This window comes from Marmota marmota, unplaced genomic scaffold, assembly GCF_001458135.2.
Source record: "Marmota marmota marmota unplaced genomic scaffold, marMar, whole genome shotgun sequence".
Lineage (NCBI taxonomy): Eukaryota > Metazoa > Chordata > Mammalia > Rodentia > Sciuridae > Marmota > Marmota marmota.
In genome coordinates this window covers 15803867-15831577 of record NW_026000240.1, presented here as the reverse complement: position 1 = coordinate 15831577, position 27711 = coordinate 15803867, and the positions used below count along the sequence as shown (strand labels likewise).

The 27711-nt window shown below is 44.9% G+C and overlaps 1 protein-coding gene and 1 long non-coding RNA gene across 2 annotated transcripts; one reads left to right on the top strand and one right to left on the bottom strand.

The window, feature by feature from the left end:
• Nucleotides 1-8477: 8477 nt before the first annotated feature.
• Il12a (interleukin 12A) lies at nt 8478-15061 on the bottom strand. The gene is made up of 7 exons (XM_015487295.2): nt 14537-15061; nt 13797-13945; nt 11080-11193; nt 10764-10805; nt 10650-10691; nt 10409-10552; nt 8478-9031 (listed from the first exon to the last, which is right to left on the bottom strand). Exons 1-7 carry the CDS (start codon nt 14553-14555, stop codon nt 8870-8872), a joined length of 672 nt encoding a protein of 223 aa, XP_015342781.1. The 5' UTR covers nt 14556-15061; the 3' UTR covers nt 8478-8869.
• Nucleotides 14254-26882, top strand: LOC125613592. The gene is made up of 3 exons (XR_007344154.1): nt 14254-14605; nt 17825-17880; nt 26751-26882. It is a non-coding gene; the product is annotated as an uncharacterized LOC125613592 (long non-coding RNA).
• Nucleotides 26883-27711: the final 829 nt, after the last annotated feature.

Sequence of the window (27711 nt, the reverse complement as noted above, 5' to 3'; positions counted from 1 at the left end):
CACAGTGCCAGGGCTGAACCAGGCTTCATGCTTGTTGGCAAGTGCTCTACCACTGAGCCACAGCTCAGCCCTCATTGCTTCTCTTTTGGGGCCTTTGAAGTCCTCTCTCTCAGTTCTTTGTGAAATATGTAGCAGCTTGCTGTGACCCACAGTCGTTCTACTGTGCTAGAAAACAGTAGAATATTTATTGCCACCTTGTTAGTACCTGTTGTCTAAGTTCCTTATCTCCCTTTATCCCCTCCCAGCCTTTAGCAGTCATGATCTGGTAGAGTGTGTGTGTGTGTGCATGCCCATGTCTGTGCGTGTGTGAGCCTGTGCACATGGTCCTGAAGATAGGACCCACCCACATATGCTAGACAAGTGTTCTACCCCTGAGCTATATCTCCAGCCCTTTTTATTTTGAGACAGGTCTCACTGAAGTTTTCCAGGCTGGCCTCCAACTTGCAATCCTCTTGCCTCAGCCTCCTGTGTTGCTGGAATTACAGGTGTGGCCACCACCTAGGCTTACTCTTCTTTCTTGAGACCCACATTCACTTCCAGGTGTGATTGAGAATATGCAACTTTTGCCTGTCTACATCTGACTTAATCTGCTTCACATATTGTCCCCCAGTTCTGTTCATCTGCCACAAAGGAGAGGGTCTCATTCTCTTCATGACTGAATAGACTTCCACAGTGTATATGTGCCACATTTTCATTTGTCTGCTGAAGGACACCTTGGTTGATACATCCTGCTGCGATGACCAGGGATGTGGGCATCTCTGACACAGGGATTCCCATTTCCTTCAGCTCTCTTCCCAGCAGAGAGATGGCTGGGTGAATGTGGCTTTATTTTCAGTTTCCTGAGGAGCCCTTGCACTCTGCTCCATGGTGTCTATACCAACATACATTTCTACCAACACTGTACATGATGCCCTTCCCCACATCCTTGCCAGCATTTTTATTTTTTTTTTGTCATTTTGAGAATAGTCTCTCTGACTAGAGTGAGGTGATACCTTCCTGTAGTTTTTATCTGCAATTCCCTGATAACATTTTACATATATACTTGTTGGTTTTTGTCTACCTTCTTTTCTTAGGAGATGGGGTGTCTCTTAAGTTTAATCAATCCTCCTGACTCGGCCTCTCGATTATCCAGGACCCACAGGCCTGCCCCACTGTGTCTAGCTGTATTTCGTAGCGAAATGTTAATTCAGACCATCTGCCCATTTTTCAATCACATTATTTGCTGTCTATTTCTGCAATATTCTTTGCAATATCCATTACTTCTGTGACACTTTCAGAGTCAGCGTATCACTGTGGTGATTCTTAAATTTTGGCTAGGACTCAGTGTTAACAGAAGCACTTTTGAAGTTCAGAATCTGATAGGGTGATTTTTGAGAAGGCCCCTGGCATGACTTTCTTTGGGACAGAAGTTTCAAGGACCAGAAACAATCGACCATGCATCAGGTACCACTAGGTGGCGCAGGCTGTCCTTAGAAGTTCTTCCATCTAGACGTTCCCAAACACCAAGCCTGTGAAGTGGGGAAGAGTCCAACCACAAACCTCAGATGCTTATTGATACATTGTTGACTATAGACAAAAGGAGCAGAAGAAAGGGCAAGAGGAACTGTGTCCTCTCTCCTTTCTAAAGTCACCGTCAGGATTTGCAAGGCCTTTACCTTTAAACTCTGTAATCAGTGAGCTTCCCTGTGCCAGAACACAACCAGCTCAAAAACTGACAGAAGAAAAATGAGCTTAATGAGAGAGCCATGTTTTCTATGGGGCCAGTGGTTTGGTAACCAAATCTATGACACTATTGCTAAGAAATTAACAGATATTACAAGCTAGACATGAAACAGGTGTTACCATGTGTATCATCCCTAATGAAAAGGGAGACAGTGAAACGCCTTTGTCCTGAAGCCCCTTTTTGCTCCCCAAAACACAGCCAAGTCAAGGGAACAATGAAAGCGAACCAGGGCTGGGAAATCCAGATGACACTCTACCTGGAAGGACCCTGGCTTCTCTCGAGCACACAGGGGGCCAGGGCAAGTCAGTGTTATCTGTAGAAAGCTATTTCCTGGCACGTACTCCAGCACAGCTGCCCTTGGGATGCTGGTCATGTAGGCAAATGAAGCCAGCTCATGGTGGTGATGTCCCTGCTTCTGCATCCTGTTATGAGCCCCTCTCTCAGTGGGAATGGGCACAGAACTGAGGACACTGTGGAAAAGAGACACATCACTTGTCCCACAGGCCACCACTGGACTAAGCACCTTGAAGCAGAGGAGGCGATGCTTGGCCAAGCACCAAGAGGGATGGAGGTGCTCCCTGGTAGCCTATCTCCCTTGAACTCTTCTTGTGGCAGTCTCTGATCTCTCATAAGCTTTTCCCAACAAACATGCTGTTTCTGGGCACTTTCTTTGACTGTCTGCATTCTACCCCATCACCCTGGCACGGTTTGGCTGTGGGCAAGACACCCTGCCATGAACTTTCTGCAGGTTGTGCTCTGTCCTTTAGAAATGCATAATGGAGACCAGAGTTCAGGCCTATTCTGTCCTATCCTGTTGGCCACGCAGGTGATGTCTCTGTGTTCTGCTGACACGAAGACAGAGCCACGGAGATAAGCAAGAATGAAGACGCATATTTTTCTTTTTGAGACAGTTACATTGTTTTTGCCGTCTGATTTTTGTATTCCAACATAATTTGTCTTGTAAAACAGTCTCATCGCCTGAATTTTCATTGTGAATATTATACCCTAACAATTTAATGCTATATGAAAGAATATTCTCCAGTCTTAAAGTAGTTGAGTAAGCAGTGTGTTTTGCTTGTAGATACGCTTTTAAAGTGGCTAAAGTAACAGCGTAGTGTACATAGGACAGTTTATTTTCACTATAAATAGCTACTAATGATTGAAGGATTGAGAGGAACTATTGAATTCCTCACCTCTTTTAGATGAAGCAGAGACTAAAATCTCCTTAACCCCCTTGGTGGAAATTCTGGGGAAGCAGATGGAGCTGCCATGGCCAAGCTGGAGTGGAAGTGAGTGGCATTGCCAATGCCAGGGAAAGGACAGGGGGTTCAGCAATCTGCATTAGGAACCTGAAGGGGAGAGTGAGGCCAGTGCCCAGTAGTCACAGAACTGCTTAAGGACGATGCCTCTGCTGAAGGCCAAGAGGGGCTGGCAGGTGAGCAGGGAAGTGCCTGGATGAACCATTTACTTGCAATCAAGCTGTGCTATGGAAGCGTGGCTTGGTGATTGATATGCTTTGATCCATATCCAGAATTACACATAAGCAGCGGGAAGCCTGCTGCCGCCTGGGACTTATGAGGACTCCTGCACCCGGGGGACTGGAAGGGCTGGAATTCCCGCTCAAGTGCTAGGAGCTTTGCGACCAGAGATGCTTCCTCAATGTCAAATGCCTCTGTCCTGGGCTCATGCAGAGAGTGGAAGGAGATAATGTGTCTTGGCACTGGTTAGGCAGGAAAGGCCCAGAGATATGGACATGTCAATCTGGCCCTTGAGACTGGGCTGAGGCATCAGCTCTGCAGTGCTTGGGGGCATGTTGCTGGTCTCTATCCAGAATCCCCAGGTGCTTGGTTGGTCTTTAAGCACTTCTGTGGCTGGACTTTCATGTTGTCGCTCCTGTGCCTGCAACAAGTCATACCTTCGATTGTCTATTGCTACCACAATGAACAAATGCAGAGCTCCTTCTCAATATCTCTCAGACAGAGGCTTTTCTTTGGAATTCGATTTCAACTTTTTCTTCCCTAAAGAATACAAAAGTGTATAAATACTCTAGTAGGTGACATCAAAAGTCCAAACAGACCAGAGATGTGGTCAGTGGTGGCATGCTTGTGTAGCAGAGGCCCGCACTGGGTTCTATCTGCAGCACTCAAAAGAAAAAGAAGGAAAGTGAAAGTCTGTACTCCCTGGATGCTCTCAGGGCAGGTGACTTCCCAGGGCTCATGAGGCTGCTGCCCTCTGGTGTTCACAGGAAGGAGCTGGTGATCAGAGAGGGTGCCAGGCTGCCTTGCTATAAAAAAACAAGCACTCACCACCTCTCAGAGTCCTTTTCAAGAAGTGACCATGCTCTGAGACCACCAGGCCAAATGCTGCTGAATTTTGCCAGAGGACCTCTTACTTTCGGGGGGGGGGGAGGAGAGATTGCCAATGCTTATCAGAAACAGCTCTGGCAGAACCATTGAGCTCTCCCTAGTGCTGGGGATAAAACTTACACTCCCTGGGCACCTGCTGTGCTGCTGAATTCTGCTCCCAGTGTCCTTTTTTGGAAGGGCTTGGCCAACAATGTACTGGCCACATTCTTTGGCTCTTGGTAATTGGTAAAATGTTTTTGGGGAAACATACAGATATTGTATCTCTGGGCATGATGCTTATGGTAGTTACTGTTTGCATGTGTTTGTTTAACTTATTCAAAGAATCTTCAAAATATAGAAAAAGGGAAGGAAAAGAAATATGCCCCTTATAGTGGTCACATGCCTTCTTTATACTGCTACTTACAAGTCACTGTGGTTTTGGTTTTGAGTTTTGCAGTACTGGAGATTGAGCCCAGGCCTCGCACATGCAGGACAAGTGCTCCCCCAGTGCCAAGTCACTTTTTAAAGGATGCTCCTCCATGACCATTGCCCCTTAGCTCTGTGTGCAATGGCTGGCTTTGAGCTCAGTTCTCTGTGCTTGGACTGAGGCTAAGTGAATATGAACAGGGCCACTGCTTCCCCCAAGTGTCCCACAGGCCTGGGACACCTATCTGGCCCTTCCACACAGGGAAGAGCAGAGATCCCTCCACCCCAGGGAAATCTCACTTGCAACCCACACTGGGAAAGCACTCGAAAGTGGGGTTGCTCAGGTTCCTGCTAGACCTGGGCCTTTCACAGACATCGTGGGCAGTAAATATGAGATGATTGTGCATGTCTCAGAAAATTGCTGTCTGGTAGTGACCTCTGCAGTGCCATGGGGAGGAAGCCACTCTGTAGTGAACAGGGGTGCTGTGTTGAGGACTGAATCTGAGACTTCCTGCGTGCTAAGGAACTGCTCCTCCATGGATCTCCAGTCCCCATCCAGCTCACTGATTTTCAAGGATAGTAACCAGTAACCCCAAACCATAGATATTTCATTGCTTTTAACTAAGTTAAGAGGCTTATGCATTTTGGATCTTTCCCCAGTTACAAACATGTATAATTATTTTGAACCAAGAATACATATGCATTTTTTCATGATGGCTTGAAATATTTTTTATTATTGACAATTTAGAAAATATTTCCTCTCTGTCATACTCAGTAATACATATAGATTTTTATTGATACATGTTAATTATAGAGTGGCTTCTTTGTAGCGTGTTTGTGCCTGCACATACATGATCTGATCAGATTCGCTCCCATGATCTCCCCTTACCTTACCCTCCTTGGTCCTGCTTTCCCCCTCCCTCCAGCCCAGTGTTTTCCCTTCTGCTTTCATGAGGTGAATGGATCAGGCACATGCATTCTATATACACAGCGGAGTTTTATTCAGCTATAAAGAAAAAGGAACTGATGCTGTTTGCAGCAATGTGGATAGAACTGGAGAACATCATGTTAAGGAGAGTAAGCCAGACTTAGAAACTATCACGTGTTTGCTCTCCTATGTGGAAGCTAGAGGGAAAAAAATTAGATCATATGTATTTTTTAAACTTTTAGCCTTTTCTTTTTGTCATTGAACATAATTTTTCTTTTAAAAGCCTAAAGACTTTCATGTCTACACTTTGAAAAAACAAGAAACACAAAGGAGCCATGAAGATTTCCTTCATCACCTGCTTTGAGTGCCAGTGTAGTACGAAGCTTCCTGTCTTTGAGTGTCTCATGGTGAAGTGAGGCAGAGGAGAGGACCTGAATCCTGGTGATGGCATCTGATGTCTGTGGTGCTGGTGTCCCTGACTTGCTGTGACCCGAACAAGATGCACAGGGTGTACTGGGTGCATGGTGGTCTGGGAACAGGCTGCGTGCTCTCCCTCTGCCTCAGGTTCCCTGTTGACAACATAAAACACACCTGGAAATCACTAAGCACATGGTAACCGTGAGCTCCTTCTCTTTCCTAAACAGTTCCACGAACATATGTTCTGATATTACCTTGAAGTCATAATTCATTCTGATATTCTTGTTCTTTGTGGTACTGAGAATGAAACCCAGGACCTCCAGCATGCTCTACCCAGGAGCTAAACCTCAGCCTCTACCTCACACTTCTATTTTTAATATAAAATTTAAAGATACATAAATACACAGAAGCTTTCATGCTCATTTTCACAAAATGTATTTCAACCAAAAAAAAAAAAAAAGTTGATACACATTCAATTTATATAACAACAACAACAACAAAAAAAAATGAGACTGGTTCTATGCTGCCCATGCTGGCCTCCAGTCCTAGGCTCAAGTGATCCTCCCTCCAGGGCCTCCCCAGTATCTGGAATGGCAGGTGTGTATTTTTTTGTAATATATTTCAGGTACGTTTGGGAAAGTGTGACTGCAGCTTCTTCTTATTTTAAATATGATCCACACAGTTATGTCAACTGGAAATAAGGGCTTGCCCACGCTGGAAAGGATGGCTGAAAGGACTGAGTCACACAGCCAATGACTCCTGAAGGCTGTCCTGCTGGCCGCAAGAACACTGTTCCTCCTACTGTCCTGTGCTTTCTGTCCTCCTGGGGTGTCCAAGCCCCTCGTAGCTCGAGTTTTCAACACCCACTGGTCTGGCCAGACCACCCCCCAACCCTGGGCCCTCAGCAGGCAGCTGCCTGCTGGTTACTTTGATGGAGTCCCCTGGGTATGAGGAACACCTCCATGGGTTATTTCCTTTGCAAAGCAGTAGCTCTTGGGCCAGATGACTCTGCAGTGGGCTACAGCGAGGGTTAGTTTGGGGTACTCATCCCTACTAAGTCACATTGCTCCTTTTGTTCTTGGAGGCAGAGTCCCTGCCTTTTCACTCTGTCCCCTCGCACCAGGCAGCCTCTGGGCTGAACAGGCTTTCCATGCTCAGTGCCCTGGAGGGACAGGCAGAAGGCAGCTCTTCAGGCGAACAGCCCAAGAGTTAGCACACTGACCTGGAGCATAGCTGCACACTAGCGCCCTCTGCCTGTCTCAGCTCAGCAATACTGTGAAGTGGCTCCTCAGAATCTCACTGGTGACAGACTGCAGCAAAGAGCTTGAACAGATCTGGCCACTTGCCAAGCCCAAGACTAACAGCAATATTCAAGACTTGCTGATATTCACTGGGCGCCAACTGTGTTCCGGGCTCAGGCTGTCCCACCTAACCCCACTCAGATCCTACAAGGTAGGCCCCAGCACAATCCTCACTTCCTACAAGAGCACCTGAGAGGGCCCTTAAGCAGCTTGGTAGGCTGAAGCTCCAGCCCTGAAGGAGAAGTGGAAACTCCCAGGTGATGAGGTGGGTCCTGCTTTTGAAGCTCATCTGGTGGAGTTCTCCAGAACCAAAGTCACACCATGTTCCTCCGCTCATCCATCCACTCGCCCTCCCTGTTTGCGGCCAAGACAACCAGCAGGACTCAGCAGCAGCTCCACAGCATGAGGTTCCACCCAGGTCAAGGCTGCAGAACTGAGCCCACTCCGGGAAGGAAAGGACCCTGCATGGAGGAAGGACGGCATGGGAGGCCTGGATTCCTGTGACTTCCATTGGACCAATCTTCAGTGAGAACCTGAACAGCCAGCAAGTTTGCCTCAGGGAGGCCCTGGAGTCTCACTCACACCTGCCCCAGTTCAAAGGGTTGAGGCTGGGTCTGGCAGATTGGTGGGGAGGCGGACCTGATAGCACTCATTAAATATTTCAGGTCTGTGGCCTTTTCCTGTGAAGTAGGATTATCCCAGCACTAACACACCATGGCATTCTGTTGGGAGAATCTTTTCAACATTGTTTGAAGAATCAAAAGGATGGAATTCAATATTTCCCTCATGAAGAAGGCCAAAAAAGGCAACAATCACTGTGCTTCCAGGAAAAGCTCTACAGGCTCTTAGGCAGATGAGGTGTATTTCTAATTCTAATTCAAAAAGATCTCCCCTGAGAGCCCTGGGGGTAGGGGCGGAGTGTCAAAAAAAAAAAAAAAAAGTAGAGTTATTTAACTAGAAGCCCTCTTGGTGGTATTTTCCCAGTTGAAGATAAGATGGCGTATCTAACTAAGGCAGTGTCAGGGGACTGTGGGTGACAGGGAGAACATTTTGTGTGTTTTACTTTTAAAGTCAGATGATGAACAACAAAGCAAGTTTTTTTTTTTAAAGATAACTGGCTCCAACCATTCAGCACCAAAGCAGTCTAGTCTGACAGGTTTCCTGATAAATGAGCTCCAGGAACCTGGGATGAGGCTCATGTTCGTCTAAGCAGGGACATTTGTTCCAACTTCGCCAGAATCCTCAGTTCTTTTGCACTATGTATCCAAATCCTTAAAGCAAACCAAATACTCCAGAAACACTGAAATTACTTTCACTCCACCACTTTATTACTGGAATATTTATTTGAAATTCACTTGATAAGAAATACTTTAATAAATAGAACATAAATAAATATAAATTAGTTCACATGGTTTCATGAACATAAATTATATCAATAAATATCTTTAAATAAATGATGCTTGAGTGTTTCTGTAAACACCTCGGTACAGAGATAGCTTATTAATTCTTGCTCTTCTAGGAAAGGGAAAGAAAACGCCTTCAGGAAGGACTCTGTCCCTCCTTAGCAACCTGTTTAGCAGCAGGGGTAAGCAAAGGGAGCACAGAGAAGATTCTCGCAGGGGCTTAGGTACAGCCAGGTCCCCTCCCTGGCTTGACCCACACATCATTAAAATTTCTTTGGTTCAGACTTTTATGCAAAAGACACTAGGCTGGGAGGCCCCTCAGCTTCCTAAGAAGAATTCAGATAGCTCATCACCCTGTTGATGGTCACCGCCCGGATTCGCAGAGCATGAAGAAGTATGCAGAGCTTGGTTTTCATTCTATACAAATTAGGGGAAGGTGCTTCAGGGGAAGGTGTCTGAGGCACAGTCTCATTGTTGACATTCACGGCCTAGAAGGATAAATACTGAGTATGACAGATAGAATTCCAAAAGGAAAACATTCATCTGTAAAAATGGCTAAAGCAGGGCCTGCGGCACGGTGCCCCCTCACTCTCCAAGCCCAATCAGACCAGAGGGCCAGGCAGACCTGAGAGAAGACACACACATGCTCAGGCTATGCACCTTCAGTGAGCTCAGGAGAGTTCCCTATGCTGCTCAACAGGAGTTGTTCTAGGCATGATTCTGTTAACATGGCACCTGTTGCTGTATCTAACTTTTAGAGCTTACATGATGAAGCTCCTTCCTTTTTCCAACAGGGAGGTATGGATGGCTACTGATCCGGATTTTATCAGTAATTGATCTGCTTCCTGTGGAAATGACATCATGTAAGACACAGAAACCTGGCAATGCATTTCCCTATTTTAGCCTTAGATTTGCTAACACTATATAAGATCTTACTGCATGAGGGTCAGTACTCCCACTTGCTCCTCAAAAAAGTTCTAAAAGAAAGGAAAGGTATGTACAGCCATTGCATTTGACAGAGGAGCGAGCTTCAGGACTCAGGGATTGTTTGGTTAAGCCCAAATCATCTGACTAGGTCCTGAAAATGAAATATCAACTGCAACTCTCTGGTGGTAACACTCTTCTGTTGCAAAAAATCACTGCCTTTCAAACAAATTCATTGTGGGTGCACACACACACACACACAAATGAAATACACTATGCAGCAAATGACTGCTTTTCAGAGGATGGTTTCTGCCTCCATGCCTGCAGCCTGTGCCCCGATGAGAAAAGCACTCTCCCTCTCTCTAATGTGCATGTCTCTATATTTTGTATTAGCATCATGGGCTACAGTGATCCAGAAACTGATGCAAGTCCTGCTGAGTGCACTGTATATGTCTACCATTTTTTTTCATATTTTTGTTCTGTCTGGGACATAGCCAGGCACCAGCTCTGCTTGCTTGTTTGCAAGTATGTGTGCTTTCCCTCGCCTGCCCTTCCTGGACCCTCTGAGGGTAGGGAGAAGTGGAGTGCAGCAGAGCCCTTTGAGGGATCCTGGCTCTGCCTCTAGCTCAGGCTGTGTGTCTCTTAAGCTTCAGCTTCTTCCTTTGTACAGACCTCAAATGGCTGTTGTGGTGATGATGCATGAAAACACCTGCAAACAGCTTGGCATTACCTTGTGGTGGACACGGGAGGTTTCTTTTCATAAGTGACTGCTCATGTTGGCCCTCCCTGTAGAGGGTGTCCTGAAGGCTGTCTCCCTGGGGATACTGCTCTGAAGGGGACTTCAAAAGGGGCTGAAGGCCTCTCCTAGTTCTCTGCAACAAGGGCCCTGGCTGGCAGGGCTCGGCATTAAAGGTACTTCACTGACGAGACGGGGGCCTTACCTGCATCAGGTAATCCACAGCAGCCAGCAGGGCTTTATCTTCATAGATCTGCCCCTTAGGATCCATCAACAGCTTTTCATTGATGGCCTTGAGCTCCAGCTGGTACATCTTCAAGTCCTCGTAGATACTACTAAAGCACAGCGTCTGAGTGATGGCACAAAATGGGAAAAAAAAAAAAACCATTGAGATGAGCCAAGCTATCTCCGCACCCCATGCATCTGAGAAGAGTGGTGGGTCTTACCGTATTCCAGGAGGTCCTCCCTGAGGTCAGGCTGCTCCCCTTCTAGGGGAAGAAGAACCAAACATCAGCATATGAATTCACCAAGTGGGGGAAACCTTGAATTTTTTTACTTACAATTATAAAAGAGGTCTCTCTGGAAGCCAGGCAGTTTCCATTCTAGAGGGAAAAAAGCCCATATTGAAGGTGTTAACTCTCAACAGAAATATATCTGGTGTTTCACCTCAAACCTTCTATTATGGCAACAATGCATAACAAAATCTACCACCTTAACTATTTTAAGCATATAGTTCAGGGGTGTTAGGCGTATTCATGTGGTTGTAAAAAACATATCTGCTTTTATCAGTTTTTTTCTGATGGGAACCAGAAGCATGCAAGCTTTGGAAGCAGTGGGGTGAGCTGCACTGGTGCTCTGGGAGGGAAGTCGCTGTACCTGGGCTAGTTCCTGGGGCAAGCAGGCCTTCACTGTGTTGGTTCTGTTCTTGGTGATATCTTCATGATTGACCTCTTCAGCACTGCAGGGATAATACTCTAGGATTTCTATGGCCTAGGAAGAACATGAGAAGTTCAGCTGGGGTCACCGAGAAGGCCCCAGCTCCTGTGGGGCTAGCAGCCCGGGTACCATCAAAGCTGTGGCTGGCTGCCCTTGACCTGCACCTCTCTGACCTACAGGAGATGCCTGTTCTTCATCCAATGAAAGAGACAGGCAGTCAGCATCCCCCTCCCCTCCTTGTCCTTGGCTTGAGACCTGTCTCCCTGGGTCACATCTTTTTTCATTATGTAAACACTGCAAGTCATTCCAACAGGCTGTGCTAATCAGCATCCACACCACACGTTAACACTTGCTTCTGGGCAAAACTGTTTTCTCTTGCCAAAGTGCCTGTATTCTATGAGTATCTTCAGCTCCTACAGGGGTGCTGTTAAGGCCCCAGCTTGGTGGCTACAACACACATGCAAGCCCTAAAGACTAGCCAAAATTTCGCTTGTGATCCACACACATGTAGTCTGCACAGATGGCATCCCACAGGCCCTGTTGGAAAACCCCTGTTGGATGGAATCAGGCAATGTGTCCTGAGAAGGCAATGACTTTCTGATTAAAGGTTGACATCACTTTCCACCAATGAGCCTATGGACCAAGGACAAGGCAAAGAGAAGGATGGCATGTCCCTGTGGATTCCGAGTTCAGCTGCAGAGACAGGCATGTGCCCAGATGACCAGGAGATGTGTCAGCAGGTGAGAAGCACTGGGGAGGGCATGGAGGCTCTGGGCAGAGAGGAGAGCTCTAAAGCACCACAGAGGGAACCTCGAGAGCCAGGATCAAGGCCAGAGAGGGCAGAACACATTTGGGTGCAAGTAGGGATGTCCCTATCTGCAGCAGGTAGACTGACGCCTCACTGCTCATCATCTGATATACACCTCCCCACCCTGGAATCTGGGAATATGCTGCATGACATGGCAGAGGAAGTAAGGCTGTAATAGCAGGGAGAGAATCCTGGCCCAGGGTAAGCACAGGGTCCTCCAGGAGGCAGAGAGCAGAAGTGTCGACCACGAGTGACAACATGAGGAAGAATGCAAAGGCCCTGCCAGATTTTTTCTTTTTTCATAGAGCTGGGATTTGAACTCAGGGCCCACACCCCACATCAGTCACATGCTCTGTCACTGAACTACACCCCTCAGTTCTGGTTTGGAAGGTGGAAGGGAGCCCAGCCCAGGAACTCAGCAGTTTCTAGAAACTGTGGAAGGTGAGAGACATCACGTTCTCCCCTGGAGCTTCCAGAAAGGGATGTAAGCTCTGAAGACACACTGATTTTAGTCCCATCAGCCCACACTGGGCTTCTGACCTCTGGAGCTAGAAGATGACACATTTTTCTTGTTTAAAGCCATGTTAGTGGTGATTCAGGACAGCAGCACGGAAAGTGTGTGCACTGCTCCTGGAGGTACCCAGCAGCCCTGGGCCACAGCCACTTAAGCAGATTGTAAAGAGATTGGGCAGGGGACTGGAGTTGTGTCCTTTAGACCTTTCCAAGGGAAGCTGGAAGTTTAGATTCTCCTAGGAGAAGTCCAATTTTTCAATGGCATCAAACTCAAAAGTCAAAATAAAATGAAAACAACATTGGCCCGACTCTACAAATTCGCAACAGGCTGTGAATACCATGCAATTGCCACCTCCATGTTCTGCAATGGCGGGTTGGTTTATTCTGGCAAATCTGACAAGGCAAGGCACAAAAGCTTCCAAATAAATTTTGTGATGCCACGACTTTAGCGCTGTGGCTGGGAGTGGAAGTATTTGCTTCCTCACACAAAGCATCCATTCTAATCTCAGCTCTCACATCCTGTCTGTATTGAAAGTTTCTTCAGAAAAGAAGCTGTACCTCTGTAGGCTTCACTTGGGGTACCCCCTTTTAATTACAACTGAAGTCCAAGAAGCAATCTGCAGTGCATTATGGAAGAAGAAGAAGGACTTCTTCAAGGCCCTGTGGCATTGAGCTTTTTCTAAGTTATTCATAAGGCAACAAGCTAGAAATTTCTTCTAGTGAGCAGGATTGCAAAAGGATTTTTTTTTGACACTGCAGGGGTTCTAACTCACTTCTATAACTGAGCTAAACCTCAGCCCTGAGTAGCTTCTGCTATGGCTTTGCAGCAAGAGCTCATTGAAGCAGCTTTAAAAAGAAAAAGAGTTTTTTTTTGCATTAAAATACAAAAATCCCCAAAATGAAAGCTATAAACAAACTCAGACAATGCTTCCCTATGAAATGAAAGCTGGACATAAATGATCACCATCCTCCTTGAGGTATGTGACTCCCACACGATGCACATCACCACACTGGACATGGCAATCTAGTTCATCATGTGGCCCCACAGAGACCCACCCAACTGCTCCGTGGATTGACCTCATCTGCAAGGTCTTATTCCTGGTGCAAGTGCCCCTATGCTGGCTTGCTGCTGGGACACTGCACACATTGCCCTGCTACTGGCAGAGCCAAACCAACCTCCATCATTTACCACTACTCTGCTTTCTCTAAGTCCCTTAAACTGACAAGTCATTTGTGAAGTCCCTCTCCCCTCCTGACAGCTATCCTGCAGTTCCGCAGTTGCTGCATTGTCTCAGCAGGTCCCTTCAGCAGAGCTCAAGGGGACACTGGCACTTACGTTCTGTAGGGCACTGTCCACAGTGCTCAGCAGGGTTTGGGAGAGGTTGTGGCACTCCTGGGACACTGCTGGGACTGGGGTGCTCCTGGGGAGGTTCCTGGCAGAACCAAGATGCTCCAGGAGGACAAGGGAGGCCAGGAGAAGGAGGCCTGCAAGTGAATTAGGGGCAGCTGAGCTGCTGATCTGCCCTGGTCATCTTTGCCTATCCTTTCTCCTTGGTGCTGACCCCCTCCACCCTTTACCAACACTTCCTTCCCACCTGAGAGATGGATCCAGTTATTGAAGGGCAGCTCCCCTTAATATTAGGGCTAAGAATCTGCTCTCTGGATGCCCCAGAGCTCAGCACTCCCTCAGAGAAAGCCTCCATATTTTGAATAGGGAAACCAAGCCCAGGAGCAGAAACGACTGGCTCAGGATCCCAGTCTTTTGGAACAGCGGGGGTCAAAGCCTCCTTTGCAGCTGACTGAGATCTGCTTATAGCTGTAGCTGTAAGAAGTCTCCTAGGCAAGACACCCCCCTGCTGGGCCTTGGTTTCTCGTCTCTAAAGTGAACAGAATGATAGCTAATGAGCTGCTTCAAAATGAAAAGAGACGCTGTGCTCTGTGAGCCCGGGGCAGGCAGGTTCCCATTCGTCCTTTCCCGCTTCTATCCCTTTTGCGGCGCTCCAGTCTCCGAGCGGGGCAGCCATCTGGGTCCTGCTGTCTCCAGCCTCCCCACCGCCGCCCCTGCCGGCTACTCACTGCGCGCTGATGGACACATGCTGGGCGGACCCTGAGCAGGAGCTGGACGCTGGCAGGTGGTCCTGGCAGGTGAGTTGGCTATGGGCTGGGGACCCAGAAGGCCACATTTTTATAACTCCTCGAGGCGCGGCAGGACTTTCCCAGGACTTAGGGCTCTTGCTTTCTCTCTCTCTCTACACATCAGTTTCTCGGTGACACGTGCGGTCCTTCCTGCCCGCGGGGCTGGCGGCGCTTTCGGATTAACTCTCGGAGTGCCCGGCCGGATCCCGGGGCCGCCCCGCCGCCTGCGCGCGCATATTGAAAGTGAAATTAGCGAAGAGTCGCAGCGGGGTCCTGGGCAGGAGGGATCCGCCGCACTGCGACCTGGGCCCGCCGGGTCTAGAAGTTCTACTGTGTCCCAAAGCCTCGCCCAGCGCGCAGAAGTGGTGCCGCCCGTTGTCCTTTTCCTCCATCACCAACGCGCCCTAGCGGTGACATCTCTCTTGTTTCTGGGTGGAGTGGACAGATTGTCCATCGCTCATTCCTTCAGATGATCCATTCATTGTGCGCCAGGCCGAGGAGGTGCCAGGCACAGGACACTGGGGTGAACAGGACCCTTTGGGAGCACCCTATGACCCCAAACCTGATGCAGTATTTTGTCACAGGTCCTCTTAGGCATGAGAAGGGTGAGATGGGGATGGCTGACAGTAGCTGCTCTCTTAGAGAACCCACTTTCTGATGGCAGCGAGAGAGAAGTTAGGGTTTGGTGGGAGAAACCCCAAGGGCCTGGAGGAAAGGCCCAGAGAGAGGACACTGCTCAGCGGGAGCAGCCCGGTCCTGGAGGTAGCAGAAGCTCCTAGGGTCCCAACCTGACAGGGAAGGAAAAGTGGGTACCAGAGTGCTTCCAAGGGTGGCAGCAGGTTCCAGCTCCAGAAATAATATCAGAGCAGTTAGGGAGGCGGGGAAGAGAGAAGTGGATTTAGGGAGCAGGATTCGGGCATTGATAAGGGTAGTGGGCACCATGCTAAAGAGCACAGTTCTATTCTGAGGGTAGGGATGTGTGGTTGGGTTTGCAGGGTGAAATATCCCTTCAGTGGTATTGTGATCCCAGGAGAGCAGAGTAGCGGGAGCATTTGGCGGCATATGGCCACATCTCCATGCTGGACAGAGAACAGCGGGTGGGCAGAAGGGATTCTCAGGGTGGCCACTGTCCACAGTCTGTTGACTTCACCGTGGGAGGCATAGGAAGGTATTGAGGATGGCTGAAGGGAGACTGTTCCAGCTCCTGCAGCCTGGGTCACTAGAAGAGGAGTAGAGTTCAATCAGTGAAGTTGTACTTCAGAGGTGCTGGCTGAGAGGTATTTATTTCCCCCCTAAACATCAGTCACTCTGCCTATGTAGAGGGGAGGGATGTTTTAGTCACCAACTTGGAGCTTTTGCTTTGATGTGTCTGGCTGCCAGGGTCTGCCTTTGTACAGAAGCACCAATTTCCCCAATGAGAAACCTTTGGAGACACAGAAGAGAGGAGTGGGTGCTCCCTCTGGTCTCCATTGAGGTCTGGATGGAGGAGGTCAGCATATTGGCATGCTATCAGGACCTCTGAGCAGGTTCAGCCTCTGCTGGAGGCCATGGCCAGGTGGATGGAGAGGACCCTAGGCTGATGCAGGCCCTTCTGAGTCCTGGCATTAGCCTGGCCTGGTAGATCATGTGTTTGAAGGTGATGAGGCCCCATCCTAGGGACTTTCAGGTACATGTAAAGCAGGCCCCTTCCAATGCTGCTGTCTGAATTGTCCATGGTGCACAGACCAATCCATTGTCAGAACAATTGTATTTAGTAGTTTGTGGGAAGCAAGTAAATGGCATAGAGACCTGTTGCACCACATGGGTTTAGGGTGGAGTTAAGTGTACTTCATTTCAACAAAGTCAAACTGGTTGCAGCTGAGCTGTTTCTCCCTGGAAGCATTATCTCCTACAGTAACATAATTTCTGCTGCATGGATGAACACAGGGCCTCTGTTCAAAATGGATTTTTGGCCACCAGATACAGTATGTGACCTAAAGTTTTATGGAGCATGTTTCTAATGTGCTGCCCATACTTGTAACCAACATGAAATAAACAGCCCTTTCTGCACTAACATTACTTTTCTATAGAAGGCATTCTTTGTCTGTGATAACTACTGTATAGTGTGGAACATTGCACTAGAGGTTTGGGCCAACGCAATATGAAATGAAAAAAAATGAGAGATTTATTGCAAAAGAAAAATTAAAACTGTTATTTTTTTTTTTAATAATTGATCTGGGTTAGAGTTGTGGCTCAGTGGTAGAGCACTGGCCCAGCATGTGTGAGCCCCTGGGTTCAACCGTCAGCACCATATATAAAAAATAAGTAAATAAATAAAAATAAAAGATCCATTGACAACTAAAAATATATTTTTAAGTAATTGATCTGCAAAACAAACAAACAAAAAATCTAGAATGAGTATACCAAACACTAGAAGTATTGAGGGAATTCAACAACTTCACTGGACAACAATAACAACTTGAGAAAACCAGCCAGGCTAGTGGTGGCTCAGGGTGGGTACTTGCCTTATACTCATGAGACCCTGAGCTCCGTCCTCAGCACTGAAAAAAATTAATCTTTGTACAACTGAAACCATCAGTTAAGAAACACCATTCACAATATCAGCCAAACTATAAAGCTCCTGGAGATAGAGTGACCACTAAGTGGCTGAATCCAGCTCTGTTCCTTACTTGCTAGGTGTTCTGAGAAGTTATTTTTTTTTTTAATCTGAGTTCAGTTTCCTCATCTGAAAAATGATGGCAGTGAAAATTCCTACAATAAATATAAGGTTATTGTGATTATGGCATGATTTAGCATAACTATAGAAGAGTCTTGGAGAAAAAATTTAAAAGTGTAAGAACACAGTGAATATGATTTAATGAAAAAATTCTGTGCCCCTTAAATGGGAAGTCCCAATATATAAAAAGCTGGTGTCTCTTCTAATTAATATATTCAGTAAAATCACATTGGAAACTATAAGAAGACTTTTTGAGAAATTTAATAAGATACCTATTCATACACACACATATATGATTAATATCCTGAATATTCAAATATAATACAAATATCAGTACAAAAAACACCAACAACCCAATGCAGAAATAGAAAAAAGACATACTCAGATAATTCCAAGACAAATGCACATTATTGTAGACATATGAAAACTACTCTGCTGCATTATAATTAAAGAAATGCATGTCAAGTTAATAAATATGCTTCTTCTTGTTGTTGTTTTGTCTTTCTTTGTAGAACAAGGGATTGAACCCAGGGCCTCATGCATGCTAAGCAAGCCCTCTACCATTGAGGTAATCTCCAGCCCACAGATATGATTCAACCTATGATTATAAAGCTGGGAAGTAAGATGGTTTGTAAGAGTATCTGCAGTTGTGTAGAAACAGGTTGCAGTGTTCTCTGGGAGGGAGTCTGACCTGCACAAGCAGTCTAGAGAATTGGTTAGCAATAGCTATTGTGATAAAAAATGGACTCACTTTTGTTCACAATTCCAATTCTAGGAATTTCTCTTGTAAAACCATTTGCACAATCCAGAAAGACTTATTTACACTAAAACTACTGTCTTTTATATCAAGACATGAAACACTGGAAATATCCTTTAGTAGGAGAAGGTTTAAATAAAACATGATTCATCTTTTCAAGGGGCTACTATGAAGCTATTTAAAGGATTGAAACAGATTTATGCATGTGATAAGAAAAAAATCTTCATTATGTGAAAAAATCAAGGTTTGGACCAGCATGTCACATCACAGGCTTTTTTATGTGCAGGGAAGAAAGCACAGACATACAAACACACAGAGATGCTGGTACAGCGTATACACACACGCTCATGAGAGCTTAGAGAGGCAGTGGCCACTGCTCTGGAGAAGGAGAATGGATTTTTCAAGCAGAAGGAACACCTGATTTATATTGAATAAATATAAATCTGTATCATTTGAATTATTTAATATGAAATATTAAATACAGTTTGGTTTTGCTTTGCTTTTATTTGCATTTAAAAGATCGCTTAATGGAAGGTGATGTATTAAGAGAGCTGCTAGGTCACTGTAACAGCTTTTGAATGGAGGAGTTCCTCAAGGTTGTAGCATTCTTGTAGGATTTACCATACAAACATAAGTCTATAGTGGATTGATGATCTACTACCAAGGCAAGGCCTTTTGTGTCTGACTCTATCCATTCATCCATCCATCTACCCATCCATCCACCCATCCATCCACCTATCCAATCATCCATCTATCCATCCATCCATCTACCCATCCATCCATCTACCCATTCACTCATCCACTCATCCATCAATCATCCATCTTCCCATTCTGATTTGCAAATATTCTCCTTGTGTGTTATACACATTTAAAAATTTCTCATAAGCTTAGAGAATATTAGACTTTTAGCTGGAAGAGCTGATCCGATGTCAATGCACTTTTTATAAATTATATTTTCTGAGGTGTCTTTTCTTTTAACATTTTGTCTTTATTCTTTCCTAAGTCATATTTTATGGTTGCTATACAGAATTAAATGAATATAGAAAGTTCAATTAAATAAGACATCTACTATATTAAATGTATATTAAAAATTTTAAGGGCAATTATAATGATAATTTTGAAGTTATTCTTCTTTTGATGAGCTAAATCATCTTGGTAATCATAGTGGCAAGATACATATACCACAATTAACTGATTAATTTTTATTAAAATGTATTTAAATTAATAACAATATCAGTGGAAAAGGAATTTGGTGGGCAGCTATCTTAATTGCATTTCTGCAAGTGACTCACTCTTGCTGCTTTACTAAACAAATAGCCATTTTATCACACTGGATCACATTGAAATAATCTTAAAGCTTTGAATTTTTACATGAATACAAATTTCCACTTTTATTATTAATTCTACCATTAAATACAGAATTTTACATTAAAAATTTAGATATACCTTGTTAACTCTACTATGTATACTAACATAATTTCACCGTCTAGGACCTTTCTGGCCTATGCCCCTGTACAGTGGAAAGACCATGGGCTTTGAAGTCCAGGGTTAAAATCCAAGTCATCATTTTCAAGCTGTGCAATCTTACTTAACCTTTCTGAACTTTTATAAAATGAAGAAGATGCCTAGCCATTGGGATGGTTGGAAGGAGTTATTGGGATAGAAGACAGGTAGTGGGTGAGACAGGGTAAAAGCACAAGCAGTGTGACCCAATAGGCTGTTGGTTCCTTTCATGGTGTCAATCTATTAGCAGTGACTTGATGGGGCTTTAAGAAATTCTTCAAGTGCTCCCAGGGCCCTCATTAGTCTTGAAGGAAACTGAGCTTCCTAGTCAAGGTTAGTGTGTAAAGAAATGAAGACTTCTTAGGATGGGACTTGACAGGCAGGCCGCTTGCATCAGATTTTAAAAGTGGCCAGAAAGCCACTACTTTCATTGTTCATTTATGTTTAGTTTCCATAATGACTGAAAAGTCATTCCAAAGCTACATGCTCTTCCATCAGGACCAGTGTTCCTTCTGACCCTTTAGACTTTTTTTTTTTTTTTAAACAGGACTGCTGCCAACAAATTCTCCTACCTTTCCTTGTGAGGATATCTATATTTTGCCACAATTTCTGAAATACATTTTTGCATGACAATTATTTTCTCTCAGCACATGAAACACATCATCACAACGTCTCTGGCTTCCACTGCTTCTGCTGAGAAGTTACCTGGCAGTCTTATAACTGCTTCCTCTCAGCCTTTGGCATTTATGTTCATGACTGACATTTGCCCGTAAGATTTCTTCCTCTGCCTGTGTGCTGGGGTGGGACCCGGAGCCTCAACGTGCTAACAAGCACTCTAGCACTGAGCCACACCCCAGCCCCTTTAATACTGCTTCTTTGAAGGTATTTATTGGGGAACATCTGACTGCTTTTAGGTTTTTCTTTTTTTTTCTATTCCTAGCAACTTAGCTACTACATTCCTAGATTTGTTTTTCTTTGTATTTATTCCTCTTCTGTTTTCAGCATTTATTGAATCTGTCGCTTGACACTTTAACTCAGCTTTGGACAATTCGCTGTCTTCCTTTATTTCTTCAAATAATGCACCTATTGTTCTTATTTTTGCTCTCTTATTCTTTGGGAGCCCTAATTACACAAATATTAGACTTTTCCAAATGTTCTACATGAGTTTTGTGGCATTTTTCTTCCCTTTTTCGGTGGGGAGAGGTTTGGGTACACCCATCTGTATATTTTCTACTAACCAACCTTCTGAGTCACTAACATTTTCTTCACCTACAGACATAATTTAGACAACCATAAAGTTTTCTTCAACTACTTTATTGAAGTTTTCAGTTGCTGTACTCAGCAGTTTCAGAGTTTCTACTTAGTTTTTTTTTTTTTTTTTTTTTTGATACACAGCTCTCAGTTGTAGGGCAAATTTTTCCAACTTTTCTATTTTCTTGGATGTGTTAATCACAGTTAAATATTCTGCGTCTGATAATTTCAATATCCAGATCACCTCTGGGTGGCCTTAGCTTCTGACAGGCAGGCAGAGTAACAGCATTCTAATCCTTCAGGGGCTGACTGATTTGAACCTACCCTTCAATGTTGTAAGGTTTTTTTTTTTTTTTTTTTTTTTACTGTTCACAAGTACTTCTAGGTGTGGGACCAGGAGTTCCCACTGAAAGCCCCAGGTGTCCCCAGGATCCTGCAGTGGTGGCTCTGAACCTCAGGGTATACCTTCAGCCAGGTGTCACTGTGGGAAGCTCTGTCTACTTTCTCATTCTTCCTTGCTAACTCTTGTCCTGCTCTGCTCACTAATTGGGAAAATAACAGAAGCAAAGGCAGCTCACTGACTTGAAGCCATACTCCACTCTCTCCCCCAGCGCCTTGGCACCTAGAATTCTGGTTGCCCTCAGGACCCTGGACTTTTGTTCATTCTTGCCAATAAACCTCCCACACCAGCTTGTCACGTCTGCCCCTAACAGCCACCCTCTGCTCAGCCTCTCAGTCATTCCACCAAATGCGTTGTTGTAGAGGATCCACAAATGACCCGCTGGGGAATTTCAAGCCAGCCTTGTCTCCAGAATGTTCCTTTTTCAGAGATCTTGACCCTCAAGTCCTGGCAGCTCAGATAGCTCCTGGTACATTCAGAATTTTAAAAAATTTAGCTCTTCTAACTGTTCTCATGGGGGAATATTTTCCCTACAAGCTATCCTGTTATGGTCGGTACTGGGGATTGAACACAGGACCTTATGTATGCTAGGTAAGCTCTCTGCCACTGAGCCACACCCCAGCATGAAAGTAGAAATCATTTTAAATATAGGATCTGCTCAAAGTTCCAAAGTCAAGGCTTCAACTTTGGAATCATTATGACAACTGATGTTGGCTTTTTTTTTTTTTTTAATGAAATACTGTCCTGGGTACTAGAAAAATCTCTCACTGAGTAACAGTAATATCCTAAGCCAGATATTATCGTCTGCACAGACATGGAAACTGAGGAAAAGGGCATCTACATCAGGCACTAGAAGCCAAACAGCTGGTGAGTAGCAGTGGGGGACCTGAAGCCCTATGGGATGACTCCTGATGTCACTCTCCTAACAGAATGGGAGACCTTAGAACAATGTCCAACGATACCCAAGAAGAGCCTTGCCATCACCTCCCTCAGGAACTCCTAGGATCCTTTGTGTCCCTGCAGGTTTTACATAGAAATCAGCCTGTGGAGGAGTTTCTCCATGAACATTTTGATTTTCATGCGAGAGCTGAGGTCTGAAGCTATAGTTCACCTCTTGACCCTGTTGCTCTTCTTGAATGGTGACAGATATTTGTGGAAATGGAATTTAGGCTGCAGGGCAAGGGCAGCAGGTATCGGGGGAATCGAGCCTGTGCTTTGCTGGTCAAGCTGGGATCCTGCTGTATCACCAAGGAAGGTGGACACCCCTTTCTTGCTCAAGATCCAGGCCACTCTAAAATCGGATGTTTCCCTAATCCACCTCACTTGAGTAGTTGACCATGTGGATAGTCTAAACCCAGCTGTTCATCATCATACACCTCTGCCTACCTGACGACCCACTGCATGGGAAATTTACAGCTTGATGAGAATGATCTCAGAGAAAGGAGAAGGAAAGTAAGACAGGAAAACACTGGGTGTGTTTGTTCTTCAGAAAAGGAAGAATTGAATCAGTTTTCTGTTCCCAAATGCTTTCTTGGGTGTCAGAACAAAGCTTTTTATTTAGTACACTCCCACAAAAGAAACTCTAGGTGAAAGAAGCAACCATGACCTTTTCTGACATGGTGCATTCTCTCACCTTTACAGCATGAAATGCCCCAGTGTTTCTCTGCTAAATAATGTCACAAATTCACCCAATGTCAGGGAACTCCAAAGCCTTGGCAACAATTCTGTGCACTTATCTCCTGGTACCAGTGTCCTTTTAGTCAACGGCAGGAGAGAGTCTTGAGTACTTAGAAGCTGAATACTAATACCTCCACATCCAATAAATATGTAGCTCTGTGAAAAGATTAAGCAAGTACATTCTTGTAATGCAATGGAAAAATGATCCATTTTGTATTCAAATAGAGCTAAACTAATTTCATGCAATCATTTCAGGGCATCTATCTGACAAATGGCTTTCTACAAGAGATTTTGTTTATCTGGGTATTATCTCAACCAAAATCTTGGAGACAAACTAAAGCATTTATTGAATTCTACCCGAAGTTCCAGCAAGACTTTCAAACTAATTGAAATTATTTTTCTCCATTAAATTGCTCAGGGACCCTTTTTTATGGTTCAACGCAGATCTCTTTTGGGGTCAGAGAAACTGATGATGAATTGTGAAAACTTATGTCAACTTAATGTCTTTTTGGAAAGCATAGTTTTCAAATTTTAGCCATTCTTCCTTTAAAGAATATTAGTTTCTCTTGGAATAATAAAGACAAATATACCATTATTAAAATAATATATGGGAGGCAGAAAACACCTATCAAAGACGCTCTTTATTTCCAGGGGTAATCAAATACAGAACTGTCTAGAATACTGAGACCTTGTGTGCCAATTAAATTGTGGCCTTTGTCCGCGATGCAGCTTCCTTCAGCAGGGAAGCTGGGTACTTTTGTCCCATCCTGTTGAGGGGATTTTGCGCCTGATGGAGTGATTTGGGGAAGTGTGATACTGTGTTTGCTGGCAGCAGCTATGCACCAGGGCACACCCAGCTCACTCAGCCCTCCTAAGCCCTAGAAGCTGGCTGTGTGGCTCTCCTGTTTCACAGATGAGCAAATGGCCTACCTGAATTTGAATGACTTCTCTGAGATAGTAGACCTGGGATTCAAATCCAGCAGAGCTTTGGCTGCTCTCTTAAATGTCGAGGGGGCCAAGGGATGATTGAGGAAAGACATTGGAAAGCAGTTTCAAAGGACTTACAAAGGCTTTTAAAAATGGCATCTATGTTCACCATCTAGTTTCCCTCTAGGCTCCGGTTCACAGCACTAACCAGAGACTTGGGTGACAATCTTATGCAGGGATCTCAGTGCAATGCTACTTACAAGACTGTCCATTAGGGTGTGAGGGAGGAGGACAGCTGATGTCTTTCCTCTCCAGTCTTAAACACAATGCTCCACGGTGCTGTGCCCAGGCTGTCGGGGACCACACCAAGCACCTTCTTCTCTGGATGATTTTAAAGTTGCTATCTTTGTCTCCGTTTTCTGTACTCTCACTATGTTAACATTTTTATATGTATCGCTTTGGGATTAGACCAATTCTTGAATCAGTGGATTGGTGTTTTTCACCAATTTTTGAATATTCTCCGTCATTATTTCTTCAAATATCAGCTCTGCCCCATCCTATTAGGTTCTTCTGACACCAATTAAATTTTTGGTAGAACTTCAAAGTCTTTCTTCCAAGTTTCTTACCTTTTTTCCCTGTGATTTCAATTTTATGTCTCTGTGCCACACCATGTGTACTTTTTCTGACCAATTTTTCATTTCACTAACTTTTTCTTTTGCTGTATCAGGACAGCTGAAGTAAAGACTGAATGCCATATGCAAGCTGGATCAGTTTATATTCGTCCACTGAGTTTTTCATTGTTATTCTAATTTTCTTTCATAGAAATTCTACTTGTTTTTTTTTTCAAATATGACGATTTTTATGGTTTTGTGTTCCCTACAGATAACTTTGTCTTTTAAAATTTTAACATCATAATCACGATTGTCTCATAGTCTTTATATGATAATTTCAATACCTGAGGTCTAGTATGTGATTTTTTTTTGTTGTTGTTTATAATGATGCTTATTGCTATGTAGTTGTTAGGTATATGCTTGCGTTGTATTTGGAAAAAAATAGCCACCATAATTCAAGGTCAGTGATGGATCTCCAGAGAGAATTTTCTTTGCTTCTCCTGGAGACCTTAGGCTCCTGATGGTCTAGGACCATATAATGTCAAAAGTAAGGACGGGATGCTCAGCTTCATTCTGAGGCTTCACCCTTTGGTGTCTGAGCTCGCTGGGGGGTCTTGGTGTGTCTCTTCTTAGACCCTCCTCCTTGTGTGGGTCTGGGGCTGATGAGTCTTCCCATTGCCTCACAAGGACATCAGAACTGAAGTTTAAATCTTTCAGAATGCACAAGTGCTTCAGCAGCCTTTGACCTTTGTAGCCCAACAGGTTCTCGTTTTCTCAGCATTTTGTAATCCCTTGATGTATTCTCATCTTTTTTAAGGCTTTAAAGAAGACTTGGAAATGAATTCAGCACCTTTAGTTCTTTTTAGTAGAACGTGATTCCAATTATTCCATGATGTTAGCAGAAATAGGGAGTTAGAAGTTTCCTTATATGAATGAGGACTCCAGAGAGAATAATAGGAAAAAAAAATCATAGGGGTGGGAGGTGGAGGAACCATTCAGAAGAATACAGAATTAAGAATATGTGAGGCACTAGAGACCCAGAGAGGATGGCAAAGCATTCAGAATGTGGTTTAAGGATCTGAGGAATTACAAGACAGTTGGCCTGGAGCTTTCAGAGAGCAAAGGAAAGACCCTGTATGTCACTCAGACACAGAGATCGCAGTAATGGGCACCTGATTTCCTGGCAACACAGAAAAGCCCTGGGGAGGCATTGCTCTGGAAATACTGGAGACTCCTCTCCCTGGCAGGTTGGGAAGGGGAATCCTGCATTCCAAGAAATGCTCATCTCTTGAAAAAATTATCATGGCGCTAAGAGGCTTAGAAGCCTCCATGTCATTATCACAATTCTGGGTACTATCTGCAGTAGGAATCGTGAACATTGGTTGCTTTAAAGAATTATTTCATAATTTTAAATGGCCAGAGAAGTTTGTAGCAAGGTTCTATGTACATCCTTTGTGGCCTCTGAAATCCAGTTCAGAAGGCAACCCCGATTATAACATCGTTCCTGTGGTAAAGTAGACCACAATTCCCACTGTTCTAATTACAGATTTACTCACAGATATACCAAAAAATCCCTAAGAAAACACATCGGATTTTGCAAGGGAATTTGTTTTTAAAACCTGATACATGACATGAAAGTAGAAGGGGGACCATTAGGGATGGGGAAGGGACTGAGGTGGGCAGAACAGAGGGTGGCATGATCAAAGTATGTTACATGTTATCTATGAAATTGTCACCCAAAGCCCATTATTTTGTGCAATTAAGTAATACTAGTTACTGCCAAAAACTTATGTGATAGGTATATTGTATAGACTCAGACACGGAGTTTGCAGCTATGGGCACCTGATTTCCTGGCAACACAGAAAAGCCCTGGGAAGGCATTACTCTGGAAATCCTGGAGACTCCTCTCCCTGTCTGGTTGGGAAGGGGAAAGTAAGGACTGGATGCTCAGCTTCATTCTGAGGCCTTACCCTTTGGTGTCTGAGCTCGCTGGGGTAATAGAGGAATGGATAGAGTAATAGAGGAATGGGCACAGTATTGTCTATTCCAAGCCTGAGTCAGAACCACCCAGAGCTCCCTGCAATGGGGACTTAGATGTAAGGAGACCATCACTGAGACAGACACTGAAGACACGGAGTGGGAGGAGTATGGGAGGAGGGATCTCATGCCCTCAGGTATAGGAAAGGAGCTCTGTGGCCAGCAGCTCAGGGGAGCAAGGCTGTGACCTGGTCCAGAATAGGTCATCCATAAACTTGAAGTTGCCTGTCTTTCTAGAGTCCAGGAAGAGTGATGGCTTTACTCTCTCCCTCCAGAAGATTCTCCTGGAAAGCAGTCTCATATCAATCAGTGACCAGTGGGTGTGAGAGAGAAAGAGGAGACGCCATCCCACTTCTAGATCCTTCCTGACTCAGTCCTGTCTCACAGTCCCACTGAGTGGAAACACCTGTTCTTCAGGCAGGTCAAGGGTAACTGTTTTAACACTCTAACCACTCATGGGTCTCACCCTACCACTGCTTTGGGCTCAACTTTTGTAAATAAAAATTTCAAAATCTTATTTGTCAGAGAGTTCCACTCTGATTTTTCTCCGGCAACTCAGTAAACAGTAGCTATGTTGGGGAGCTTTGTGAATCAGGAAGCTACTGTACCAGGAGAAGACCTGCTTGGGATTCTGCTCTGAGTTTGGACAAGCAAAACCTCATGGCTTTGCATTTTCAAGCTCTGACCTCAGGCCATACTTCTCCCACCATCACTGTTTCAAGGACCTTCAACAAAGTCAATATGAAAAGTGGTAGATCACTAAAATTGCTCTTTATAGTTCTGCCCAGAATGGTCATTCCATTGGTCACTGTTCTTGCATGAGGTCACCAGGTGACCATGGATTCACTTGCAGGTCTTGGAATTGCTCGCATCATTTGAGAAGGTCTCTTTCCCAGTTGGCTTTCCACACACACACAACTGGTCTTTCTATCCTCCACAGTCACATGTTGGTGGAATTCTGTGGACTGGATGGTCTGCCTAACTCACCACACTCGAGCCCTTCCAATCTCTGTCTGCTCAGGAATCCACAGTGGGCTTTGGCTGCATCCAGCATGACAACCTGGATCTTCTGAGAAGGTGCCAAGCCCTTTACAAGCTGGACAGGGCCGACCCTTCTCCCTTCTCTCCTGTGGCTTGCCAGCACCACCTGCCCCACGTCCTGCTACTGATCCTCTCCTCCAGTGACAAAACTTCACTCTGAGGTCCACAGAGGACAGGACTGAGAAGGCTGGCTAA